Here is a 24,562-nt window from a genome sequence, read left to right as displayed (position 1 = left end):
CCTGTCTCATCTGCGGAGCTGGGGGAGGCACTGTCTTGGGACAGGGTCGTCCAGCTGGACTCCTCGTCGCTCGGTGCCAGGTTCTGGATCCGGTGGAGTGCACAATCGGTTTTGGCCCCTGTTTTAGGATGATCCTTCTTGGTCTCCGGGCTGGATGATACGGTGGCTATCTGGCCATCTTCAGGGCTGAACTGGGGTTTGTTTGGTTTCTGCAGCAGTAAGTCGCCACTCCCGACGACGGTGGAGGCCTGGCTCTGGCCTGGCTGGGCCTTCTCTTCCACAGCCCCACGCTGGTTGCCCAAATTCTGCTCGAGTTCTCTGGTTGAGGTTTCCAGGTCTGCATAGTAATTCAGGAAGCTCTTGGTTCTTCGGGGCTGGGAGGGTAAAATCTCACAACCCGAGGAATCCCGTGGGTGGGGCTCTTTACCCTCTAACTTCTCAGAAGTTATGTTGATGACTGCAGTGGGGCTGATGTTTCTGTTGGGGTCCTGCTGCCCTTGTTCTGCAGCCTTCCGGAGCTGGTTCTCTCCATTTTTCACCAGCTTGATGTTGGCAGAGCCATTTCCCAGCAGGGGCTGTGCGGCCAGATCTGAGAGGCCCATTGCCGCCTGGATGTTAGTTAGTGCATATTTTTTCCTGCATTTCGGGGGTGTGCTGTTCTTGGTTTCTGTGTGTTTTATTTCAGCGTTCAACAGTTCATTGTGGGAGGAACGGAGATTAAGGGTGTTTGGTGGTGTGGCCGGGCTATTCCGATTCGTGACGTCTGTCGTTCCGCTGCTGGCCATAAACACTGCCAAAGTGTCTACACCTGAGTCAGCTGGAAAAAAAAGAAAACTGGTCATTAGACGCCTGGCATGATTAAAACTACTTAGCATAGAGAGTGAGCAAACATTTCTGTACAGAAAATTGCAAGAACCAATGCTTCCGCTGCAGTTTTGTAGAACGGACCCATTTTCCTCTCTTTTCACCGTTCGCTCATACATTAAACAGGAGCAAATGAAAGGCTTAATGTGGATACACAAAAGCCAATTTATAGAAAAGCTAGGAGGTCTGAGGGTCCAAATTTTAAAGTAAAAAAATATCTCTGTTTTGAAATCATATAAAAGCATTTTCTTCCAGCAGCTGGTCTTCGTTTTTTCACAACCTTGCAAATCATCCCCTTTCTAAACATTTACACCACATTTCTATTCTGTCGTTCCCTCAGGCAACAAAAAAGTTGCTCAAAAATCCTCTGGGGCTCCAGCTTTCTTAATTAACCTGAAAGGTCACTGTTCAATGAAGCACCATACATCCAAGGTAATTTTTCTTCACCATGTTTAAAAATAGTGTTCTGAACACCAGGAAAAATCAAACCTCCATTAGAGTTTGATAATGTCTTGTGAACATTTCTGACCTGGGCTTACTGTTTGTACTAAACAGAAATTTTGGAGAAATGGCTTAATTGCTCAAGAACATACATACCCACATAAAACTATTACTAATAATGTAGCATTGAGCCCTTGGCTACAGATGTGTTAAGAGTCCCCAAAGGAGTCTCAATATCTTCCACTGAATTAAAACACAGACTCAGGGCTTCCCTGGTGGGGCAGTGGTTGAGAATCCGCCTGCCAACGCAGGGGACATGGGTTCGAGCCCTGGTCTGGGAAGATCCCACATGCCGCGGAGCAACTGGGCCCGTGAGCCACAACTACTGAGCCTGCGCGTCTGGATCCTGTGCTCCGCAACAAGAGAGGCCGCGATAGTGAGAGGCCCACGCACCGCGATGAAGAGTGGCCCCCGCTTGCCACAACTAGAGAAAGCCCTCGCACAGAAACGAAGACCCAACACAGCCAAAAATAAATAAATTAATTAATTAATTTAAAAAAAAAAAAACACACACACAGACTCAGCAGTTTGCAGTCACCACAAGCCCTTGCAGAACTCCTAGGAAATTATCTGACAGTTGCATTTATCTCAAATATTGTTCACACCATCAGTGATTTGTTCCATGTGTCTCTTGCTAGGAAGAGAGAAAGGTTTCTCAGACTAGAAGGGAATAAAAATTCATCAGCAAGAATTTCTAAGGTTTCAGATTTCTCAGTCTATGAGGAATGACTTCTTTCTTATCTGATCCCTTGCCCTCCAGAGACCTCCGTGGGCTCTACACCAGCAGTAGATGAACCAAAGCACAGCTCCCAATATTCCTGAAATTGTATTGTGACAACTCCCCCTTCCTCCACCAGGCAAAACAGAGACCTCCGCAGGGAAGGAAGGTAAGAATGTTTTACTGTTCGGGAGCTCAGAGGTATCCCTTTCCATCATCTGATACTCAGGATAAGCTATTTTAGAAAAGAGTCACCCACTGATTCTAGAGTCTGTGTGCTTCTTGGAAGCTAGGGAACAACTGTACACTCCAGGCAGTGTCCATATTTACAACAGAATGACCATATGGCCCACAGAGATAGCTAAGGCTGTAACCCAAAGTGGTTAGACTCTGGGCCCCATTCTTTAGAATTATTATTTATAAGGATTCCTGCTTACCCAGCACCTACTGCACTTGGGCTTCATTGAGAATCTGGTTTGTTTTTCCCTTTTAAACACTACTCTGATGACTAAATTTTAAACAAAAATGTATACTGTTTTGGCTACTACTACCATTTTACAGAAAACATATTTCAATTTATAATTCAACCTCACTCCATAGCAGCATTTGATATGAAAAGGGCCCACTTTGAACCCACATGAAGTTTTCCCTGAGACACACAACCATAACATAGGCACACAAGAGAAAATTACATTTAGACTTCTGGGTATTTAGAGTGACATTATTATAAAAAATCTGGCAATCTGCTGGCTTTTTAGAAGGTATGGCAAAAAAATTGCTATGAGGCTATTTTACGATGTTAGGTACTATATCCTAGCAATGTTATTAGGGAGAATTTTTTATTTACTCTGCTTATAATTATAAACATTTTCAGAAAGAATACCATCAAAATTTCTTGGTGAGTTAATATTTAAGTGGCTTTTATACCCTGGATGTGACAGATAAAAACTTTGAGCCAACAGAGCTGGAGGAATCAGGCTCCCTGACTTCAGACTATACTACAAAGCTACAGTAATCAAAACAGTATGGTACTGGCACAGAAACAGAAATATGGATCAATGGAACAGGATAGAAAGTCCAGAGATAAACACATGCACCTATGGTCACCTAATCTATGAAAAAGAAGGCAAGAATATACAGTGGAGAAAAGACAGTCTCTTAGGTAAGTGGTGCTGGGAAAAACTGGACAGCTACAGGTAAAAGAATAAAATTAGAACATTTTCTAACACCATACACAAAAATAAACTCAAATGGATGAAATACCTAAGTGTAATAAGACTGGATACTATAAAACTCTTAGAGGAAAACATAGGCAGAACACTCTCTCACATAAATCGCAGCAAGATCTTTTTTGATCCACCTCCTAGAGTAATGAAAATAAAAACAAAAATAAACAAATGGGACCTAATTAAACTTAAAAGCTTTTGCACAGCAAAGGAAACCATAAACAAGATGAAAAGACAACCCTCAGAATGGGAGAAAATATTTGCAAACGAAGCAATGGACAAAGGATTAATCTCCAAAATAAAGAAACAGCTCATGCAGTTCAATATCAAAAAAATAAACAACCCAAACAAAAAATGGGCAGAAGACCTAAATAGACATTTCTCCAAAGAAGACACAGAGATGGCCAAAAAGCACATGAAAAGATGCTCAACATCACTAATTATTAGAGAAATGCAAGGCAAAACTACAGTGAGGTACATCACCTCACACTGGTCAGAATCAAAAAAATCTACAACAATAAATGCTGGAGAGGGTGTGGAGAAAAGGGAACCTTCCTACACTGTTGGTGGGAATGTAAATTGGTATAGCCACTATAGAGAACAGTATGAAGATTCCTTAAAAAACTAAAAATAGAGCTACCATTTGATCCAGGAATCCCACTCCTGGGGATATATTTCTGGAGAAAACTGTAATTCGAAAATATATAGGTACCCCAATGTTCACTGCAGTACTGTTTAAAATAGCCAGGACATGGAAGCAACCTAAATGTCCATCAACGGAGGAATGGATAAAGAAGATGTGGTACAAATATACAATGGAATATTACTCAGCCATAAAAAAGTAAAAAATAATGCCATTTGCAGTGACATGGATGGACCCAGAGATTGTCATACTGAGTGAAGTAAGTCAGACAGAAAATGAAAAGGCAACCTATGGAATGGGATTTTTAAAAAGGAAAGAAATAGGCACACAGGGGGAGACATGATTAAGGTGTCAGATGTGAACAGTGAGGAATGCACTCCAGGATCTGGCCTGGGGAGGGCAGGAGACAGAGCCGGGAGGAGGGTGAAGAGCTAGGGGAAAAGGAAAAGGCCAAGGGGTCAGAGGTCTCCGAAAGGTAAGGGAACAGGTGTGACAGGAACAAGGGATTGCTCCAACCCTAGCTGCATGCATACCTTGGGGAGCTTTTAAAAAGCCCAGAAGCCCAGGTCCCACCCCGTAAGACACTCCCAAATTCTGATTCAATTAGTTTGGGATTGGGCCCAGTCAGGGTATTAAAATGGAATGTTCTTTGGGTGATTCCAGTGTGTGGCCAAGGCTGAGAACCACTGCAGTAAGTGAGAGATTTGGAAGAAAAAGATAATACATATGCATGTTAATGATTTCAGAGGCTCTTGAAACACTCTGGTCACACATGCCATGTTCCTTGTACATGCACACATTCTCAGCATCCCTCCCTCCTTCCTGGCAAATTTCTACTCCACCTTTAAGATTCAGGGTAGACGTCACCTGTTTGGGAAACCTTCTCTTGCCCCTCTAGACAGGCTCCAGGGCTGCTTCTTCTACACCCTTCATAAACCTATCTCCATTTCTCCACAGCATAACAGCATTTCTCACACTGTTTTATTTTTAACCTACTTGAGTTTACCACTAAGCTGTGACTTCCAGCAACAAGCACAGCGGCCTAGCATGCAGTAGGCACTCAGTAAATGTTCGTAGAATAAACTGTTGAATAAAATGAAAAAGACAAGTGTTTCATTAACATCTCAAGAAATGTTTACTTAAAAAGCCTAGGTTAAATTTTTGAGTTTCTTCTTAAAGATTGAAAGGAAACCACCATTACTGCCTAAATAGTCAACGGTAAATTCATTTTTCCCTTTCCTTGAAAAAGACTAATGCTCTCAGAAAGGGAAAAGGTGATCAGTGGTCAGTTATCTCAGCTTTCCCCCCGTGCAAGCAGCATCTGGGCAAGATTTAAAATAAAATCCTTCAACACTGTCTAGACCAATTTATTTTGCTCCTCAGTCTCAGCTCAAGAAAATTCCTGGTCAATTCTGTCATAACTCCCCAAAGAAGAAAAGACTATTTAGAGTCAAATAGCCTTTTTTTTTTTTTTGACCCAGAGCAGACTGGTGTACTTCTTTGCCAAACATGATTTCTCACCAGCTGTGATCCCAACAGCTTAAAGTTCTCCAAGCTCTGGTGTGAAGAAAACTGGAGGCCCAGCAGAGGCTCTGGTGCACACAGCACACGTGTTCCTGTCACCCTGTGATCCCCACCACCCAATTCCGGGCCTTCCTCTGTTCCTTACCTCCTCCTGTTTACCATCTGCATCATTAATAACACTGAACAGAAGAGAATTAAGTAGAACGGGAAACAGCAACATAACAATAATATAACAAATGACGTTGAAAAACAGATGCTCTATGGACATGGAAATGAAAGGATATAGAATGAAAGATGCTATATTGAGACTCTCAAAAGTTGGTGTATTTAAGCTGGTTCCATTTTTCTCTGCCTCACATGAGTTTACTATAGTTATAGATCAAAGAAAACTTGGTATAATACTCCCTATAAACTGGGGAAAGAGGGGAAGTTAAGTCCACTAACGCAAGGGCTGGATGCTAACTGAGAATTCACGGCATTGCCATTCTCCCGAATTCCCTGCCTGGAAACCTGGGAATAGCCCTTCATGAGTTTCTTATCCTACCAAATTCTGTCTATTTTACTGGAAGACGTTTCTCCAATAAATTGAGTTCCCCCTTCTCACCATCTTTATGGCTGCTTTCAGGTTCTCACCACTTTAAGTTTCCTTCTGTATCTCCCAAGCACAACAGTCTCTCAAACTCCAGTCTACCCTGACACAGTTCGTCCTCTGTAATTCTAAAAACAAACGGACCGTGCAATTCTCAGTTTAAAAATTTCTACTGGCTCCCTGTTGTCCAAATTCAGCTCAGTATACAAGACACTTCAAATTCTCCTCTGCTGGCCTAAATCTACCCTTCCCATCGCATCTCCTGTCACTGCACCTCCCCCTCCCGCCGTGGTCCCTACAATGACAGCAACAGTGAACTTTTCTGAGGATGCTAAGCCTCTTCACAACCCTTTGCCTCTGCACATAGCATTTGTTTCCTCTGCCTGGGAAGGTCCTTTGCCCTCATCTGCTTTACCCCTGCCCTATTTCCTGCCTGAAAACTCCTATAAATCCCTCAAAACCCAGCTCACATGTCCTCCTTTAGGCCTTCTCTGACTCTTGAACATAATCCTCTGTGCTAGGTGTGTGACATGCAGTTCACATCAGCACTTCTATATTATATTATAATATCAATTGAGAGATCTCGCTCCCCTTCAATACCGCAAGTGCCTTGAGGGCAGTGACTGTTTTGTTCACTTTTTATGACAGTTTTATTGAGATATAATTCACATACCATAAAGTTCACCTTTTTAAAGTATAATTCAGGGGTCTTTAGCATATGCACAGAGTTGTGCATTCATCGCTACAACCTAATTGCAGAACATTTTTATCACCCCAAAAGGAAATCCTGTACTCATGAGCAGGCACTCTCTATTCCTCCCTCCCCTAAGCCCCTGAAAACCACTAATCTACTTTCCGTCTTCATGGGTTTGCCTGTTCTGGACATTTCATATAAACAGACTCATACAATATGTGGTCTCTGTGATTAGCTTCCTTCACTTATGTGTATCCTTAAGGTTCATCCATGTTTTAGTATGTATCACTACTTCATTCCTTTTTATGATCAAATCATATTCTACTGTATGGATCTACCACATTTTGTTTATCTGTTCGTCAGTTAACAGGTATTTGGATTGTTTACACTTTTTAGCTATTATGAATAATGCTGCCATGAACATTTGTGTACAAGTTTTTGTGTGGACATATGTTTTCAATTCTCTTGGATATATACCCAAGAACGGAACTGCTGATTGTAATTCTCCTGTGATGTGCACACGTATATATAGACATACATACCATACGTATACGTGTGTGTGTGTGTGTGTGTGCGTGTGTGTGTATATAAAACCTTGTGAGGAACTGCCAGACTGTTCTGCAAAGCAGTTGTACCAGTTTACATTCCCACTGGCAATGCATAAAGGTTTTGATTTCTCTACATTCTTGTCAACACTTGTTATTGTCTCTTTTTGATTATAGCTACCCAAACAAGTGTGATTTAATTTTGATTTGCATTCCCCTTTCCTTTCTATATTCCAGAGTTTCCAGTTCCTTTTACAAAGCCTGGCACATAAGAGCACTCAATAAATGTTTGGTTCATTCATCGTTCACTCATTTATTAACTAAATATTTTTCACTCATTCATTAACTAAACACTTTCTGAGCATCTATTACATGCCAGTTGCTCTTCTCAAGGTCAAGAACACAACAGTGCACAAAATAAGCAAAATGAATGAGGAATGAGCAAGCAAATGCCAATAACCCTGAGGGCCAGTCTTCAGTACAAAGGTGGCTCTGCCCCTGGATATCTCGAAGGTGAATGGGACCCATGACTTTGCCATCACCTCCACATCTATTCGTCATGCTGTCTTGAGCATAACTCACAAAGATCCAGCACCAATTCAAGAGGCTCGATTCCTATTCCAGAGCTCGGTATACGTCCAGAGCTAAGAGTGTGACAAGAGCTCATATTACTACTGCTGTCACTCTCCTGCATGCACGATGCACAAACATCTGTTATGACCTGGCATGTATTTCCTCCTTTTCTGGTAAAAGCGTCACAATTTTTCTTGAGAATCAGCCTCCCTCCATGCTCATTCATTCATTCAACAAATATTTTTTCGTGCATTACTATGCGACAGATACAGTTTTAACTGCTCAGGAGACAGCAGTGAACAAAACTGACAAAATTAAAATATCTGCTCTCACAGAGGAATTCAGCCCCTGTGTTGCAGGCAGAGATGACTCAACCCTTTATTCATGAGGTCCATGGCCTGGGCCCAGCCAATCAGAGGAGCAAATCTCCATGGCTGTGGTGACTGGTTCAAGGAAAAGCATATGACAAATCCTAAGCCTTCTGCCAGAATGATCAGAAGAGAAGTGCTCTCTTTTCTCTTTTTCTTGAACTAGAAGATATAAGCCTAGAGCTTTAAGAGGTCACCATGAAGAGACACCTGTGTACGTAAGACCTAACAAATGGGCAGACAGAGCCAGGAAACAGAGAGAAAGTGAACATGCCCTAATGACATTGCTGGAATCCCTGAAACGAGTCATGCCTGAAACATGAGGTGCCGGGACTTCCAGGGGATTGAAGCCAATAGATTTTCAGCAAGTAAAAGAGCTGTAGTTAATATAATGCACAGAGTATTTTTTATGAAACCCAACTAAAATTAGGTAAGCCAGGATCACTTTAATTTCATGGCTAACAAAGCCTTCCTCAAACTCTGAGTCGCAAAGATCCCAGCCCTGAGATGTAACCCCGTAACTCAGGTGACATCCTAATACAAATCCACGCTGGAGCCCGGAGTTAAACCTGCCCTCCCGCCTTCTCTTTTCTGAGACCTCTAGCCTCCTGTCAAAGAAAGTTTGTCAGTAATGACAGGAAACTCCTCTCTTCAATAACCTGCTGCTCTCCCTCTGCTCCCTTGGCATGCTTAACAAAATTGGAAATTGACAAACGGGCCGGGGAAGCTCAATGCCTGACCAATTCTTAAATGAGACTTCACGTTTTCTTCATTTTTTAATTTTTCTGCTATACAACTTTATTTCCACTGAGGAGTTAACAGCAAAACTTCTACCCTTAGGAATGTTGCCTTTTGAACTAGACCTCAAAGTATGAAGGAAATGAAGTAAACTCAGATTTTTTTTCTTTTAGGAAGGAGAGGCAAGATAAAGCTGGTTTCCTGAAATTACTCATGAAAGTAAACTCTCAATGTGACAAAAATGATAAGAACTTCTCTATGAACAAAGGAGGCAAAGGTTATTAGGAGGCAGCTTGGGTCCCTGGGTCAGAGAGATCACAGGATTAGAACCTTAGAAGTTTTTAAACCAGGAGGACAACGTCACACAGCTGGTTCACAGGACAACTTCCCCAGGCTCTAAGATACAGAGGTGATTTCACCCGCTAGGTCTGCCCCACCTAAGGGTTTCCCATGCCCCATTCAGCTAAACTGCCTGAGGGCTCACTCCACTCAACATCCCAAGTGGATCTGAGGAAAGTCAAGAAAGATGTACCAAACACTTTTCTTCAAGAAACTCAGACAGGGCAGAGACAAGGATACGTTATTAACAAAACTCCCAATGGCTAAAGTACGCACACGCACAGGGTCTTACGAGAAGAAGGTATTAAGGATGAGGACAGAGGTTCAAGGAAGACTCCCACAGAAGGAACAGCTGAGCTGGGTCTTGAAGGATAGGGTTAGGGTTAGGGTCCACCAGTGGACAAGGAAGAGAAAGGCACTCCAGGTGGGAAAATAACCTGGTATATCAACATCACACCCAGCAGATGTAGTCACCTTGGGATATTATATGTTTACCCCAAGGATATTTTCTTTGCTCAATTTCTAAGCTGTTTTCATCATTTCATCTTCTTCTAAATGATGTCTTCTGAAGACAACTGTATTTTTTAAATATAGCTCTAGAGTTTTATGGCCAAGTTTGACTAACATAGTCAGTGATCAAGCTGGTTTAGGTGAGGAAAAGTAGGTAAACTAAAGTAACAACATAGATTTTCTTGAAAATCTGATAAGCTGGCCTCAAGGCAATTCCAAAAGAGAAAAAAAAAAACATTAAACAAGGGCAGAATCCTTGAAATAGGGTAGTTACTCTACTATGTCACAGGCTGAGACCTACTTGGAAGGGACTCCTGTGTTGAATCTCGAAGGTTCAACAGGAATTTTCCAAGACATATAAGGGTATACATTCTGGCATGTTTGTTTTTTTAAAGGCTCCCTGTAGTCACAGCTCCTAAGAGTTGAAAATGGGCTTTAAAGCAAACCTTATCCCAAATATTGGTCCATACTCTACTTCACTAGCTGCCAATGCATGATAGTAGTAGCTGTTATTAAAAACCACGCTGGATAACGGTTTCATTATCTCTTATATAACTACCAGTGAATAAAGCAATTTGAGTAACAACAGGAAAAGTGAATAATTGGTATAACAAAATATAGTGACAATAAGAAATTTCTATAAGTTATTTGATTAGTTCACCTCTATTTAGAGGGAAACACATCGTTTACATGTTTGTCAGCTTTATTCTTATGTTTCCATGCTGAGTCTATTTTGCAATGTAATAAAAGACTTTAAATGCTAAAGAATTCCTAGAAGGAATTCTTCTCAACACTTAAAATGTATTCGTCAAAGGACACATGTATTTGCTTTGATTTTGCAAAATTAATATACTTACTCAAATATGGATTTACAAAGAAAATCTACTCCCTGCCCCTAAACCGGCTTCTAAGAATTGCCTCTAAGTTCCTAATTTTCCTGTGTGAATTTAGGTTGGTCACATTGTTTTCAGCTGTCTTTAATAAAAGGATATTTCCGGTCACTCAACTGCCTCTACTTAGCTTAGTGTTTATTTTATTATGTTTTAATTTTAGTTCTCTGTTGAGATGTAACATGCAGTGTTATATAAAGGAGAAAAAGACTTGGACATACTTATTGAGTTTAATTTTAGAATTTAGGGACATTAACATCTATTTGTCCATGGTTTAAATTTACTTATTTAGAAACTCAGAATTTGCAGAGTGGTATGTGCCCTAACAAATATAGAATCTACCTAGATCTATTTGCCACTTACAGTCCTATATTATGTTTAATTCAAAATGTCATTGCAATTGCTTTTTTCTTATTATATTACTATGAGGCTAAGAATTAAATCCCACACCACGTTGTATGCAGACTAGCATCCATCACGACACAGAGAAAGGGGCATACAATGAAATTAAGTTGGTTTTCTTATTAAGGCCTGAAATTAATCAGCATTAGATCCAGGGAGAATTCTGAATTGGGAGCTCTATTCTAGACAAACCCCGCAATGCCTAAGATGCTGTTTATGCAGACTCACCACCAATGCCTCCTTTGTTCAAATTTAACAGTTCACAGGCTATAACATGCAGTCCTACATGGCAAAATGTGACAGAGTTTTAGTTTTCTGTTACAGTCAACTAAAATGTTTTCACATTATGATATTAGTAGAGTCATGCAATTAATACATGCATGCAGTTAAGTTCAATTAATTCTTCTATCTTATTTTAAAGATCCACCTTTCTAGTACATTAGTGAGAAACAATAAAAAAGCCAAAACATGTTATTATAGTAAATCATAAGTTTAACATCAAAACAATTATCTAGTATATATATTTGTTAAAGTTTTAAGTCAACTAGTATGCTGCACTGAAACATGTGAAAAGTATATCTGACCTGGAAGTACTTCTGACATGGGTCACTGGACGTCAGCAATGGTGCAGGAAATAGGTTATAATCTGAAATCTGAAAAGAGGGATCATTTGAGAAATTAAAACTCCAAATAACAAAGCATGAAAGGAAAAAAGCACAGCATTGAAAATTCTTCTAAAAGCTGTTAAAAATATTAAGCAAATCTTGGCAGATAGTGTCCAAATTTGGTTTACTTATAGTTGGCCAAACCACTTTTGACTGAAATTTGAATTCCTGCTTAACCACATTTCCCACAAACATTTCTTGAGATTTTTTTTCCATGCCAAGTTTAAGTTATCTATCTATCGATCTCAAGTTTCCAATGCTTTTTCTCATTAAGAACACACAATTCAGAAGCCAGTAAAGAAAAACACTGGTAAATTTCACCACAAAAATTTAAACCTTCTGTTAAGGAAAAAAAAAAAGGCTATAAACACAACAAAGACAAAAAACAAACTGAAAAAAGAATTCATTACAAATGAACTTATTTACAAAACAGAATCAGACTCACTGACATGGATAACAAACTTATGTTTACCAAAGGGGGAAGGTGGGAGGAAGGATAAATTAGGAGTTTGGGATTAACAGATATATATATACTATATATAAAACAGATAACTAACAGGACCTACTATATAGCACAGGGAACTATATTCAATATCTTGAAATAACCTATTATGGAATAGAATCTGAAAGAGAATATATATATATAAAACTGAATCAATTTTCTGTACATCTGAAACTCAACGTTGTAAATCAACTATACTTCAAATAAAAAAAAAAAGTTCACACCATAGATGACATAGAAAGGTAAATTCCCTTTATATAGTAAGAGCTCTTTGAAATTAAGAAAAATATAAACAAGCCTGTAGAAAAATGAGCAAAGGACAGAAACAAGTCCTAACAACTAACCTCACTCAAAACCGAAGAAAATGTAAATTTAAGTAACAATGACTTACTAGTTTTCCTGTAGCCAACTGCAAAGATTAATAAGCTTGATAACACATAATCTAAGGCAAGGACACTGGAAACAGGAATTTCTAAATCTTGCTGGTGGGAGTAAAAACTGGTAAAACTCTTTGCAGAGCCATTTAGAAATATATGAGCAAATTTAAAACGCATGGACCTGGGCTTCCCTGGTGGCGCAGTGGTTGAGAATCTGCCTGCCAATGCAGGGGACACGGGTTCGAGCCCTGGTCTGGGAAGATCCCACATGCTGCGGAGCAACTAGGCCCGTGAGCCACAATTGCTGAGCCTGCACGTCTGGAGCCTGTGCTCCGCAGCAAGAGAGGCTGCGATAGTGAGAGGCCCACGCACCGCGATGAAGAGTGGCCCCCGCTTGTCTCAACTAGAGAAAGCCCTCGCACAGAAACAAAGACCCAACACAGCCATAAATAAACAAATAAACAAATAAAATTTTAAAAAATAAAATAAAATAAAATAAAATGCATGGACCCTACTGCTCAGCAATTCCTTTTCTAAGAATTTATTTACAAATAAACTTACATAGACTCTGTTGTTCTAAAAGCAAAAGATCAGTAACAACCTAGCTGTTCATCAGTGGATAAGTGCTTCATTAAACTATGATGCAGCCATACAACAGAGTACTGTGCTGCCATTACAAAAAAATGAATCGAATCTACATGACCTGATACAAAAGGGGCCTTAAGACACATCACAAAGGTAAATAATATGCATGATCGAATTTGAGTAAAATTTTTAAAACCATATACATATATATATGTGTGTATGCATATACACACACACATACTTGCATTTACATAGAAAATGTCTTAAAGGAATAATAAAGAACTAGATACACTGGTAAACTGCCAGTTTACCACATTAGATACATAACGAGGAAAACTGAAAACAGACTTTGTTTTCAATGAGTTGCTATCAGATGTGTCACTTAGAATAACAAACCATTATATTAATTCAAATGTGGATACTGCATGATTCCATTTATATAAAGTACAAAAACAGGAAAAACCTATCTATTATGTCAAGATAGTTTGCCCTGGAGGGCAGGAAAGGGGAAGAAGCAAGAAAGTGGCCTCTGGGATGTTGTGATGGTAATATACTTCTTGATCTGGATGTGAAAATTCATCAAGATGTACCCTTATGTGTACATTTCTGTATGCTTACTATACTTCCATGAAATGTTAAAAAAAAGTTAAATGTTAGTGGTTTTCCAAAGCATTATTCAAGTTGAGAAACTTTATATTTACAAAGACTAAATTCTAATCTAACCTTTCCAAACTAGTAACCTTTAACGGGCATTACTTCCAACTTATGATTTAGATAATGACCTGACAACCTTGTCTACTGGTCCACCATACATTTTAAAATTATATTTGCACATATTGTGGGTAAGGCTCATTACTTTGGTATAATTAAAAGGGTGGGCTTAATTTAAACCGTCCTGAAACAGCAAGAGATGTTTCCTCTATGCACCTTTGCTTCTGCCCTATATCTTTCTCAACTCCTTAAAGGTATTTCACAATTCACTTTTCCTTTCTTTCAGTTTTTGTCTTCAGTATACCTTCAGTTATAAGCATAGCAGATATGATAGCTATCAAGAAAATGAATACCAATAAAGTAGAAAGAAAGCTAAGAAAAGGCTTTACAGGAGTATTTTGAAAAGGCTTGAACAAAAATTTAAAATTTGCATATCTTAGTTTGTATTATACTTAAAATAAAATATTCCTTTTTCCCCAACACAAAACAAACTCTGATTTCTATAAAGTTAATAATTGGACATTCTGCTAATCACTTCTTTTTTTTTTTTTAAGTATTTGTTTATTTATTTATTTATGGCTGTGTTGGGTCTTCGTTTCTGTGCAAGGGCTTTCTCTAGTTGTGGCAAGCGGGGACCACTCTTCATCGCGGTGCGCGGGCCTCTCACTATTGCGGCCTCTCTTGTTGCAGAGCACAGGCTCCAGACGCGCAGGCTCAGTAATTGTGGCTCACGGGCCCAGCTGCTCCGCGGCATGTGGGATTTTCCCAGACCAGGGCTCGAACCCGTGTCCCCTGCATTGGCAGGCAGACTCTCAACCACTGCGCCACCAGGGAAGCCCCTCACTTCATTTTTAAAAAGGCCCTGTGCTAGTATTATCATCTGACCAATACTTAATCCATATGTGCCATGAATTATGCTGGGAGCATGAAGCACTTTAGTGAAAAAAAACCCATTCTTCCCTCTTTTGGAACTTATAGACTAGCTGGGGAGATGGATATTAATCAGAAAATTAATCAAATCAGTGTGTAAGTATATATGTTCTAGAGGAAAAGAATTCAGTTCTATGAGAAAATTTAATGAAGGAACAGGTGATATAGATAGCCTGGAGAGTCAGGAAACACTCCCCTGAGAAAGTTAAATTTATGTTGCAATTTGCAGACTAAACAGGATTTAGCAGGATAAAGTTATTAAACACCTAAACGCTATGCAAGGCACTCCCTAGCCCTGGAGATGAAGCACAAAATGCAGAACTGTTTTTCCCTAGGTGCTTATATCCTTGATGAATAAATGTAATGTAGTAAAACAGTTTCCGAGGACTTTGTAGCATGGATTAATTCTACATAAATAATAACCTGAGAAAGTATAAAAGCACTCAAGTATGGTTTTAAGAATATTCTATAGCAGGTAGCCACTAAGAGCAACATGGAGCTACTAACACTTGGAAGGTGAATTTTTAATTTTATTTAAGTATGCAGTTGACCCTTAAACAACGCAGGTTTGAACTGAGCTGATCCACTTACACCCATTTATTTTTCAATAGTGAATACTGTAGTCCTACGTGATCTGTGGTTGGTTGAATCCTGGGATGCGGAGGGAATGCTTAATCCAGTATTGCTCAAGGGCCCACTGTCATTAATTTAAATATAAATTTATAAACTGATGCTTGACTCTTTGGGGGAAACATTTTAAGTAAGTTTGGAACTTCTTGGGTAGGTAAATCTACTTCCAACTCTAAACTTTATGATCAAGTATTTCCAGTGAAAATTCTACATCTGAGTTGAGTGTTAAAACATGCTGATTTTGGAGCCTTTGCATGAAAATAAATGTAAAATATCTCAGTAATTTTAAAACATTGATTACGTGTTGAAATGATAACATTTTGAGTATAATGAGTTAAATAAAATGCATTGTTAAAATTAATTTCACCCATTTTTTAAAATGTGGGTACTAGAAAATTTCAACTTACATATATATGTGGCTTGAATTATATTTCTATTGGAGAAGTACTGACCTAGGGAATGTAGGTGGATTCGGAAACTTCACCCTACTCAAAATACTATCTTCTTTTCCCAGAAAAAGCAAAGCAAATGCTCCCTCAGCTGTAAGCTAGAGGAGGTATACCAGCTTTCAGAGCAAGTGCCTTTGTTTCCATAAAAATCACATACTGAGTTGCCAAGACACCCAAGACCCAGGGTAGGCCACCACAAGCTCCACGTTAAGAATATAATCGTGGGAATTCCCTGGTGGTCCAGTGGCCAGGACTCCGCGCTTTCACTCCCGGGGCCTGGGTTCAATCCCTGGTCGGGAAACTAAGATCCCACAAGCCTGGGGGCGTGGCCAAAAAAAAAAGAGATATAATTGTGATTTCAAAACAAACGATGAAATTAAATGAATCGATCTAGCAACAGGTTTCCCTTCCAGCAGTGTTCTTATGTGTCGCATTTAGGAAAATCCATAATGCTTATGTGCCTTGTGACAATGCCACTGGAGCTCAATAAATGTCCAACATGACCACAGAGGAGCAGCCTAAGCAGAAATCACAAAAGCACCAGTAAACAAATAAAGAAGTGAACAAGTAAATTGAATGCCCACTTGTATTTTGGTTCAGTATAAGATGCTATGTACTTTTCCTCCCCATTGGACATAAATATAAAAATTCAAAATTATATACATATATATTAGTTCAATGTTTTATATGATAATACTCCAATCCTCAATGCCTTTATTTTTGTCAATATGATACACCCAGACCAAGAATGCTACAGTAAACTATCTCACTATAATCAGGCCCTTATGTGTTCCATTTGCCTTAGTAACTGACTGGTCTTTTTATTTGTGATATTGTGTTTGTAATTTAGAATAAAAAGAATTTTTCCCTTATTTTTATTGTGTATTTTACCTTTCTTCAATATGTAATTATACACTGTACCCAACAGGCTTCAAACAGGAAATAGATGACACATTCAAATTGAATATTTTGAGGAGGGTCTAATTAAAGGACTATTTTAAAAAAAAAGTGGGCAGAGTAGGAAAACAACAAGAGATAATGCAGACCCCAGGACCAGTAAGAGCAAGTAACCACTCCGGGTCTGAAGGAAGAGAGAGCAGCGTGCAGGGTGAGCACTGCCCACCACCACGGAGGTTCACAGCCAGCTTTCAGCAACCGTGTGCAACACTGGTGTCTTCTCCTGCTCTCACTGCCTGATCCTTTGGCTATAAGGATGAGAAATTACTCCTTAATAAGCTAAAGTTGTGTGTAACTCCTTTTTTCCAAAAATAAATGAAAATTCCCAAGTGTTCATCCATTCAGATCCAGCTCAAGTACTGCATCCTTGATAAAATGTTCTCTGTATTACCTACTTGTTTAATCACTATTATCCCACCACTAAACTTTCTACACACTTCTATTATTACGCTTAAGGCACAACATTAAATTTTTATTTTTATCTTCTTTCCCAACAGAGGGTAAATACCTTGAAAGGAGGACTGCCTTACTTATTTTTATTTTTTTAATTGAGGTATAATTGACATAAAATTATATTTTCAGGTGTAGAACATAATGATTTGATATTTTTATATATTGCAAAACGATCACTACACTAAGTCCAGTTAACATCTATCACCATACACAGTTACAAAACTTTTTTTTATCTTTGATGAGAACTTCCTATGTACTTTTAAAGGATGCCAGAGAAACAAAAGATATAAAATAAAAATAAGACAAAGAATTTCACTTTACCTCTCTTCCCCAAATACAGTTAAAAAAAAAATCTGACAAATTCCTCTCAATTTACTTCGCTCTCTGTCCTGTACACTGCCTCTTTAGACCCTTAGTACTTCACCTGGTTCCATAATTCCTATCATGGCCTCAGTCTAATCCCTCCTGACACCTCCCCTCAGATCCATCCCAGCTCCACAACGCCAGACAAACACTGCTCTGTTCACAATCACTCCCAATCCAAAGGCCTCCAGAATAAAGTTCTGTCAGCCACTGAGAACCTAATACCCAGTTGATTCTAGAACTTATTTTTAGAGAGCCCTCTTTTCTCACTGGTTTTTTTTTTTTTTTAAATATTTATTTATTTATTTATTTGGTTGCACCAGCTATTAGTTGCGGCTCGCCGGCTCCTTAGTTGCAGCACATGGACTCCTTAGTTGAGGCACGTAGGCTCCTTAGTTGCAGCAGGCCGCCTCCTTAGTTGTGGCACGCAGACTCGTTAGTTGTGGCATGCGAACTCTTAGTTGCAGCATGCATGTGGGATCTAGTTCCCTGACCAGGGATCGAACCCAGGCCCCCTGCATTGGGAGCATAGAGTCTTATCCACTGTGCCACCAGGGAAGTCCCTCTCACTGGTTTTTAACCTGGGAAAACTATCTGGGAAAAGAGCCTCGTTAAGTGTGTCCTAACAAATTTCTGAGTTTATGGACCCTCCCCAGCTCATCTATCTTAGCCTGGTGTTGGGCCCACAGTAGGTCTAAACAGTTATTTTTTAGACACTTTGTGATCTTCACAATTCTGAGGCTGCTTGTCCTCTTCCCAGCTTAAGAATATTGGGTGGGGCTTCCCTGGTGGTGCAGTGGCTAAGAATCTGCCTGCCAGTGCAGGGGACACAGGTTCGAGTCCTGGTCCGGGAAGATTCCACATGCCGCGGAGCAACTAAGCCTGTGCGCCACAACTACTGAGCCTGCGCTCTAGAGCCCGCGAGCCACAACTACTGAGCCTGTGCTCTAGAGCCCGTGAGCCACAACCACTGAAGCCTGTGCTCTAGAGCCCATGCTCTGCAACAAGAGAAGCCACCGCAATGAGAAGCCCGCGCACCGCAACAAAGAGTAGCCCCCGTTCGCCGCAACTAGAGAAAGCCTGTGCACAGCAACGAAGACCCAGTGCAACCAAAAACTAAATAAATACATAAGCCTGTGTTCAGACCATCATTTAAAAAAAAAAAAGCAACAAGTGTGTAAAATTGTATCTCACTCTGCAGGTGGGTTCTAAAGTCAGAAAATGAGGCAAAACTTGACAACAAACTTACTTTGAAAAATCCTTTAAATTGCCTTAGCACAACACACAGTTTCCATTAAACAATTAAAGTGTGTGCAATTTTATGATGCATACACAATAAAGAGTATTTCATAAGTATATGTATATGCAAATTTTTATTTCAGCATTTTGTTTTTCCATGGAGAAGAGAGGTGTGACATATAATATTGCACACTATGGGAATAAACTTGATTTTTTTTTAATTTGACATATAATTACTAGTACAATTTCTTGCCATCTGCATACCTGGGTGCTGCATATCTGCTGTCAAGAATCACTGTTCTGGAAGAGCCTAAATTTACCACTTATACAACTTAAAATAGGGGGAAAAAATTGCAGCAATAAAGGTACAGGGACTAATCCTACCGCTAATGTCTATATCTGAAGCAAAAACACTTAAAGAGGTTGATTTGTGATTTTAGCTTTTTATCTTACTTGAGTCAATGTTCTCAAAGCCAGATTTCAAAACCAACTCCAAGAACAAAGAAAAATAAACACAGGAAAAACCATGTTTCCGGAACTATATCCCAGGGTAAAACATCAACAACCAGAAAATAAATATTTTCAAGACAAAACAATAAATGTAGGTTTTTCCATTTACAAATTACCTTTATAACTCTTAACAAGAAAATTTTTATGCTCCCCCCACAAACATACTTGATCCCCATTTTTCATATTTCAAAAGTATGACATCTGCAGTTTAGAAATCACAGCAATGTTTAATGCTTCTAAGAAGTGCCAACTTAGGACTTCCCTGGTGGCGCAGGGGTTAAGAATCCTCCTGACAATGCAGGGGACATAGGTTTGAGCCCTCGTCTGGGAAGACCACACATGCTGCGGAGCAACTAAGCCCGTGCGCCACAACTACTGAGCCTGCGCTCTAGAGCCCATGAGCCACAACTACTGAACCCACGTGCCTACAGCCTGTGCTCCGCAACAAGAGAAGCCACCGCAATGAGAAGCCTGTGCACCGCAACGAAGAGTAGCCCCCGCGCACTGCAACTAGAGAAAGCCCACGTGCAGCAACAAAGACCCAACGCAGCCAAAAATAAATAAATAAATAAATAAATTTTAAAAAGGAAGTGCCAACTTAAAATTTGCTGCTGGATAGCTGTGGAGGATGAAATGCGTTAATGGCCTCAATCAACAACTTCTCTGTATCCTCGCTGTCTGTTCTGTCGCTTTGCAGTCCCTTCTCACTGACTGGCCTTGCTATGTCACTTGCTTTGGTCAGTTGAAGGTTAGCAAGTGGGATGGCACAGAAGCTGGCAAAGCATAGCCCATTTCCAGCCCCCTGAGAAAGAGATGATCTGTACCACCGCCACGAGGACACACCCGGGCTGGCCTGTTGAAAGGATGTTGGAGACTTGGGTAGCATAGCTGAGTCCTCTTGGCCAAGGCCACTGAGATCAGCCTAAGCCAGCTGACCATCAGACATGTGGGAGAGCCCTGCAGAGATCTACAACTATACCGGCAGCTGACTGAAAACACATGAGTGAACCTAGCAAAGGCTGTAAAAATGACTCATCCATTCTGTAGAAACTAATGGCTACCGTTGAAGCCACTAAATTTTGGGGTGGTTCATTGCGTAGCACTACTGTGGCAACAGACAAATGATAACACTAACTATACCCACAACAACCAAAATGAGACAATAGAAGAGCCATTGGGATTAAACCTGAATTGATCCAGGGGAGATATGATGCTGTGTGAGGACCCTGCTTCAGGGAATGAAGTTTTTTCTTGGAGATTTATGCCCTCCCTCAGTTACATAGCACTGTCTTGATCAATATAGGCTGCATCTTTGGTTTCTACAGTTGTTCATTCACAATACACAACCATTTACATGTTGCACATAAGAATATTCCATGACAGCAAATTTTAGGAATTTGTCATAAGGACATATAAGCACCATTATTTCTGCCAGGAACAAGTTAAATGTCCATCAGTAGAAGACTGATTTAATTTATACGATGGAATACTACGCATCATTTATTTAAAAGTGAGGATATTTCTATATTTAGTTATATAGAAAGATTTCTACTAAATATTGAATGAAAAACTAACGATAAAACAGTATGATGAGTATACTGGCATTTCATACCCAGTGCTGGCAACTTTTCTGTATGTTTGAAAATTAGAATAAAAAGTTGGAACAAAGGCAGCATGTATAGTGTCATTCTTTCATAAATTTTTAAAACTATTTTTACGGTAAAATAAAACACAGATTTAGAAAATCACACAAAACAGTTTATTAATTATTATAAACAAAGCACTCTTATAACTACCACCCAGATCAAGAAACAGACTTTTCTAGCCAACTCAAAATGCCCTCCATGAATTTCTTCCTTTCCTCTAAAAGTAAACAAGCTATCTTGAACTTATCATATTCACTTCCTTGTGTTTCTTTATGATATCATTACCCAAGGTTACAACTCTGGTCAACACAGTTAATTCTTATCCATTTTTTAAAAAATACGACATGTATTTTAAGTTATGTTTACCTCCCCCATTATCCTTCTCTTTATCATACAATTTATTCCTTAGAGAATCTGGACCACTTGAACTATGGAGTTTCCACAGCATGAATTCTGCTGACTACATATTCATGGTGCAGGTTAACATGTTCCTCCACCCTTCCTGCAAATTGGCAGCTGTATTCAGAGGCTTGAAAAACACTGAGATTCAATCCATTTGGTTGTATGATCTTTCATCAGGAAGCACACGATATCTGGTTTTCTTGGGTTTCTAATGTCAGATGCCATTATCACTCAATGCCCGGATCCATTAAATCACGGGGGTTGCAAAATAATGATAGTCTAATTCTCTCATTTCATTTTCATTTACTGGGTGGAAAAAAATTTAGGAAGGGCCTCCCCTCATCTACTACATGGTTATCCAGTGATCTGTTCATATAAGAAAGGCAGGGTAAACTCTTGGTTCTTTCTTGACCACTTTTAAGACAATGAACTGGTGATCCATTAACCTCAGGTAACCAATAATTTGTTTTTCTTATCATCAACCCTCACAGATTTAAACATACTTGGAATTCTTATTTTTGAAGCTCTAATTGCCCCATGCCAGTAGAAGCCTCTTCAAGTTGGCTCCTGAGTCCTTTTGACATGGTCCTAATAATCTTTGATAACAACCTTGCTACCTATTATCTTGAGATGTCCGGGCTCATCTTGTATCTCTCCAGTTATTTTCATTGTTTAAAGCTCACTCTTTAGGAGATTCCTTAAGAAGAGTTCATGGGAACAATATTTCCTCCTCTCACTTCTTGCATGTTAATGCAATGTTGGTGTTCTTCACATATGCAAGTCAATATTGCTAGACATAAAAAGTACAGGCTCATATTTTCTTCTCTTAGAGGACCTTAAATATGTTATCCCATTTTCTTCTGCTATAAAAGGTTTCTTCAAAAAGTCTGAGAACAATCTAATTCTTTTGCTGCTGTTTTTCTCTTTTTTTCTAGATGCCCAAAGGACTTTGCTTTTTCTTCTTTTTAATCCACTAATTTTACTAAAACATCTTGGCATTGATTGTTCTAGGCTGATATCCTAAAATACATGATTTGCCCTTTAAAAATGTCATTTAAAATTTTTTTCTCAGGAAAATTTTTTGAAATATAGTATTTGTACTGTTCCCTTGCTTTGGTTTGCTTTTCCTATTATGGCATGTTCGATCTTCTTCTCCTATTTTTAATATCTGTCACCTTTTTCCAAATTTTATTTCTTCATTTCCTTTCAATTTTTAACTTTTTCCTCCTTTTCACCCTTAATTTCTCTTAGGGCAGTATTTGTGGTATTTATCTGATTTTGTGTTCCATCTAAGAATTTATTTCTAAAGTGATTTTTTTAAAATTTCTAATTCTTTGAGCTCTGTCATCTTGTCTGAGATTTTTCTAATTCAGATTATGCTGTTCTTTCATGTCTTGGATAATTTTTAATTATCTCTTTTTCTTTTGAAATAATATGTTAGTTTTTTTTTGAAGCATATCTTTTTAGCATGTTTTCATTGTCTATAAGGATATAACTGTGTTCCCTTTTTTTCTTCTTAATACTAAGTCTGTATGGGGTTTAATCTTATTAGTCTTCTGTACTTTTATAAAGTTTCATGTAGGTGCAGAACACTGGCAAAGTTAATAAATAGTTCATAAAGGAATGAATAGACAATTTCATCAAAATGTTAACAGCAGTAATCTCCGTGCGGTAGGATTTAGAAAAGTGTCTTCTAATGTTTCATATGTTGATTTGTGTAAATTTTTTAATAATGAATATGAAGTGTTTTCATATTCAGAGCAAAAGAGTTATTTTCAAATTGAAAGAAATAAAGTGTGTACTTGAAGATATATATACACACATGCCATATATCTTTTAAAATAAATAGGTAAAGAAGTAGCAAGCAACCCATCCCATTCCCCTACCTGCACTGCATATGTCTCCTATTCATAAATGAAGGCTCTGGGGTAAATGGTGATAAGGCTAAGTTTTACTAAGGAAGACTAGTTCAGAGTTTGTGAAAAGGAAGACAGCTACCACCCAAATGCTTTCCATGCTGTATTTGACAGATTTTACTCTGCAGCTCAGAAAACACGTTAATAGGACTTCTCATGGTGAGAGGAAGAGATTAAAAAAGCAAAGAACCCTGTTGTGACAGTTTGGCACTATATGGAAATGGCTCACAGTGCCTGCAATTCATGGAACAAAGGTAACATCTTTTCATAAATCTATACTCCAAGACATTCCAAATATACACCTGAGAAATGCCAACGGCAGTGATACCAAAGCACCAAACAGAACAATCGCAAACAAGAATGAGATGAAGCCTTAATTTGCTTAACTGGGCTTTAATATACCTCTCAGAGAAAACATAAGAGATGAACTGCCTCATAAAGCAATGGTCTTCTCCAGTTCTTTTTTTTTTTTTTAACAAGATAATTAAAGGAAAGGAAAGAGCAAGGATCTTGTTAAATTGGCCAAGGAAAATGATTTCATCTGAAGTAGAATGCGTGAGTTTTTGAAGAAAGGATTTCAAGTTTCCCCACAGAGCTGACACAGGTCATTTGGTAATGCCTACATCAGAAAGCGAAGCCATTCCAAGCGTAGACAGCATGGAACACCCGGCAGGCCCTATTAACAGAGGCAAGACGGAAGGCTGGGGGAACCATGGCCTTGTGGAAAGAGCACAGGAATGGGGAGTCAGGACACATGGGATCTGACTTCTTGACTTGTGACTCTGAGGAATCTAGTTCACTTTGTCACCTGTTAATATTTCTTAGAGAAACCCATTATTCATTCCCCTATCCTATCTCGGTAGTGAGAACAAAGGAGGTAATGAGAAAAATCTCTGCATGACGAAGACTACAAGTGCAAAATTATTAGTTTATAATGAAATCGTGTTTCAGTTGCTAAATATAAAAGTCCCACTGTGCAGTAATGTTGTGAATTAAAAATCAGAGGAAGGAAAATGAGGGTCCAGGTATTCTGAACCCAGCAGAAGAAGAAACTATGTCCACTTCTCTTCTCCTCTAAGCTCTAAGACACTTTTCTGAGGGAA

The 24,562-nt window shown here is 39.1% G+C and overlaps 2 protein-coding genes across 17 annotated transcripts in view; one reads left to right on the top strand and one right to left on the bottom strand.

The window, feature by feature from the left end:
• LOC309661999 (uncharacterized protein) overlaps window positions 1-10,321 on the top strand; it is a 30,046-nt gene extending 19,725 nt beyond the window's left edge. Inside the window, exon 5 of the transcript XR_014264409.1 lies at window positions 2,126-10,321. The gene's annotated coding sequence lies outside the window, so the exon portion shown is untranslated. The remainder of the gene's footprint in view (window positions 1-2,125) is intronic.
• The window catches only part of APBB2 (amyloid beta precursor protein binding family B member 2), a 363,347-nt gene that overhangs the window by 188,582 nt on the left and 150,203 nt on the right, over window positions 1-24,562 (bottom strand). For all 16 annotated transcript variants that reach the window (XM_082464206.1, XM_082464207.1, XM_082464202.1 and 13 more), the window contains 2 exons: window positions 11,709-11,777; window positions 2-817 (listed from right to left, as the gene is read on the bottom strand). In XM_082464206.1, coding sequence (XP_082320332.1) covers window positions 2-817; window positions 11,709-11,727 — 835 coding nt within the window. In that variant the 5' untranslated portion in view covers window positions 11,728-11,777. The remainder of the gene's footprint in view (window position 1; window positions 818-11,708; window positions 11,778-24,562) is intronic.

The sequence above is a fragment of the Balaenoptera physalus genome (assembly GCF_965194825.1).
Source record: "Balaenoptera physalus genome assembly, chromosome: 5".
Classification (NCBI taxonomy): domain Eukaryota; kingdom Metazoa; phylum Chordata; class Mammalia; order Artiodactyla; family Balaenopteridae; genus Balaenoptera; species Balaenoptera physalus.
This window is presented reverse-complemented; position numbering and strand designations above follow the sequence as displayed.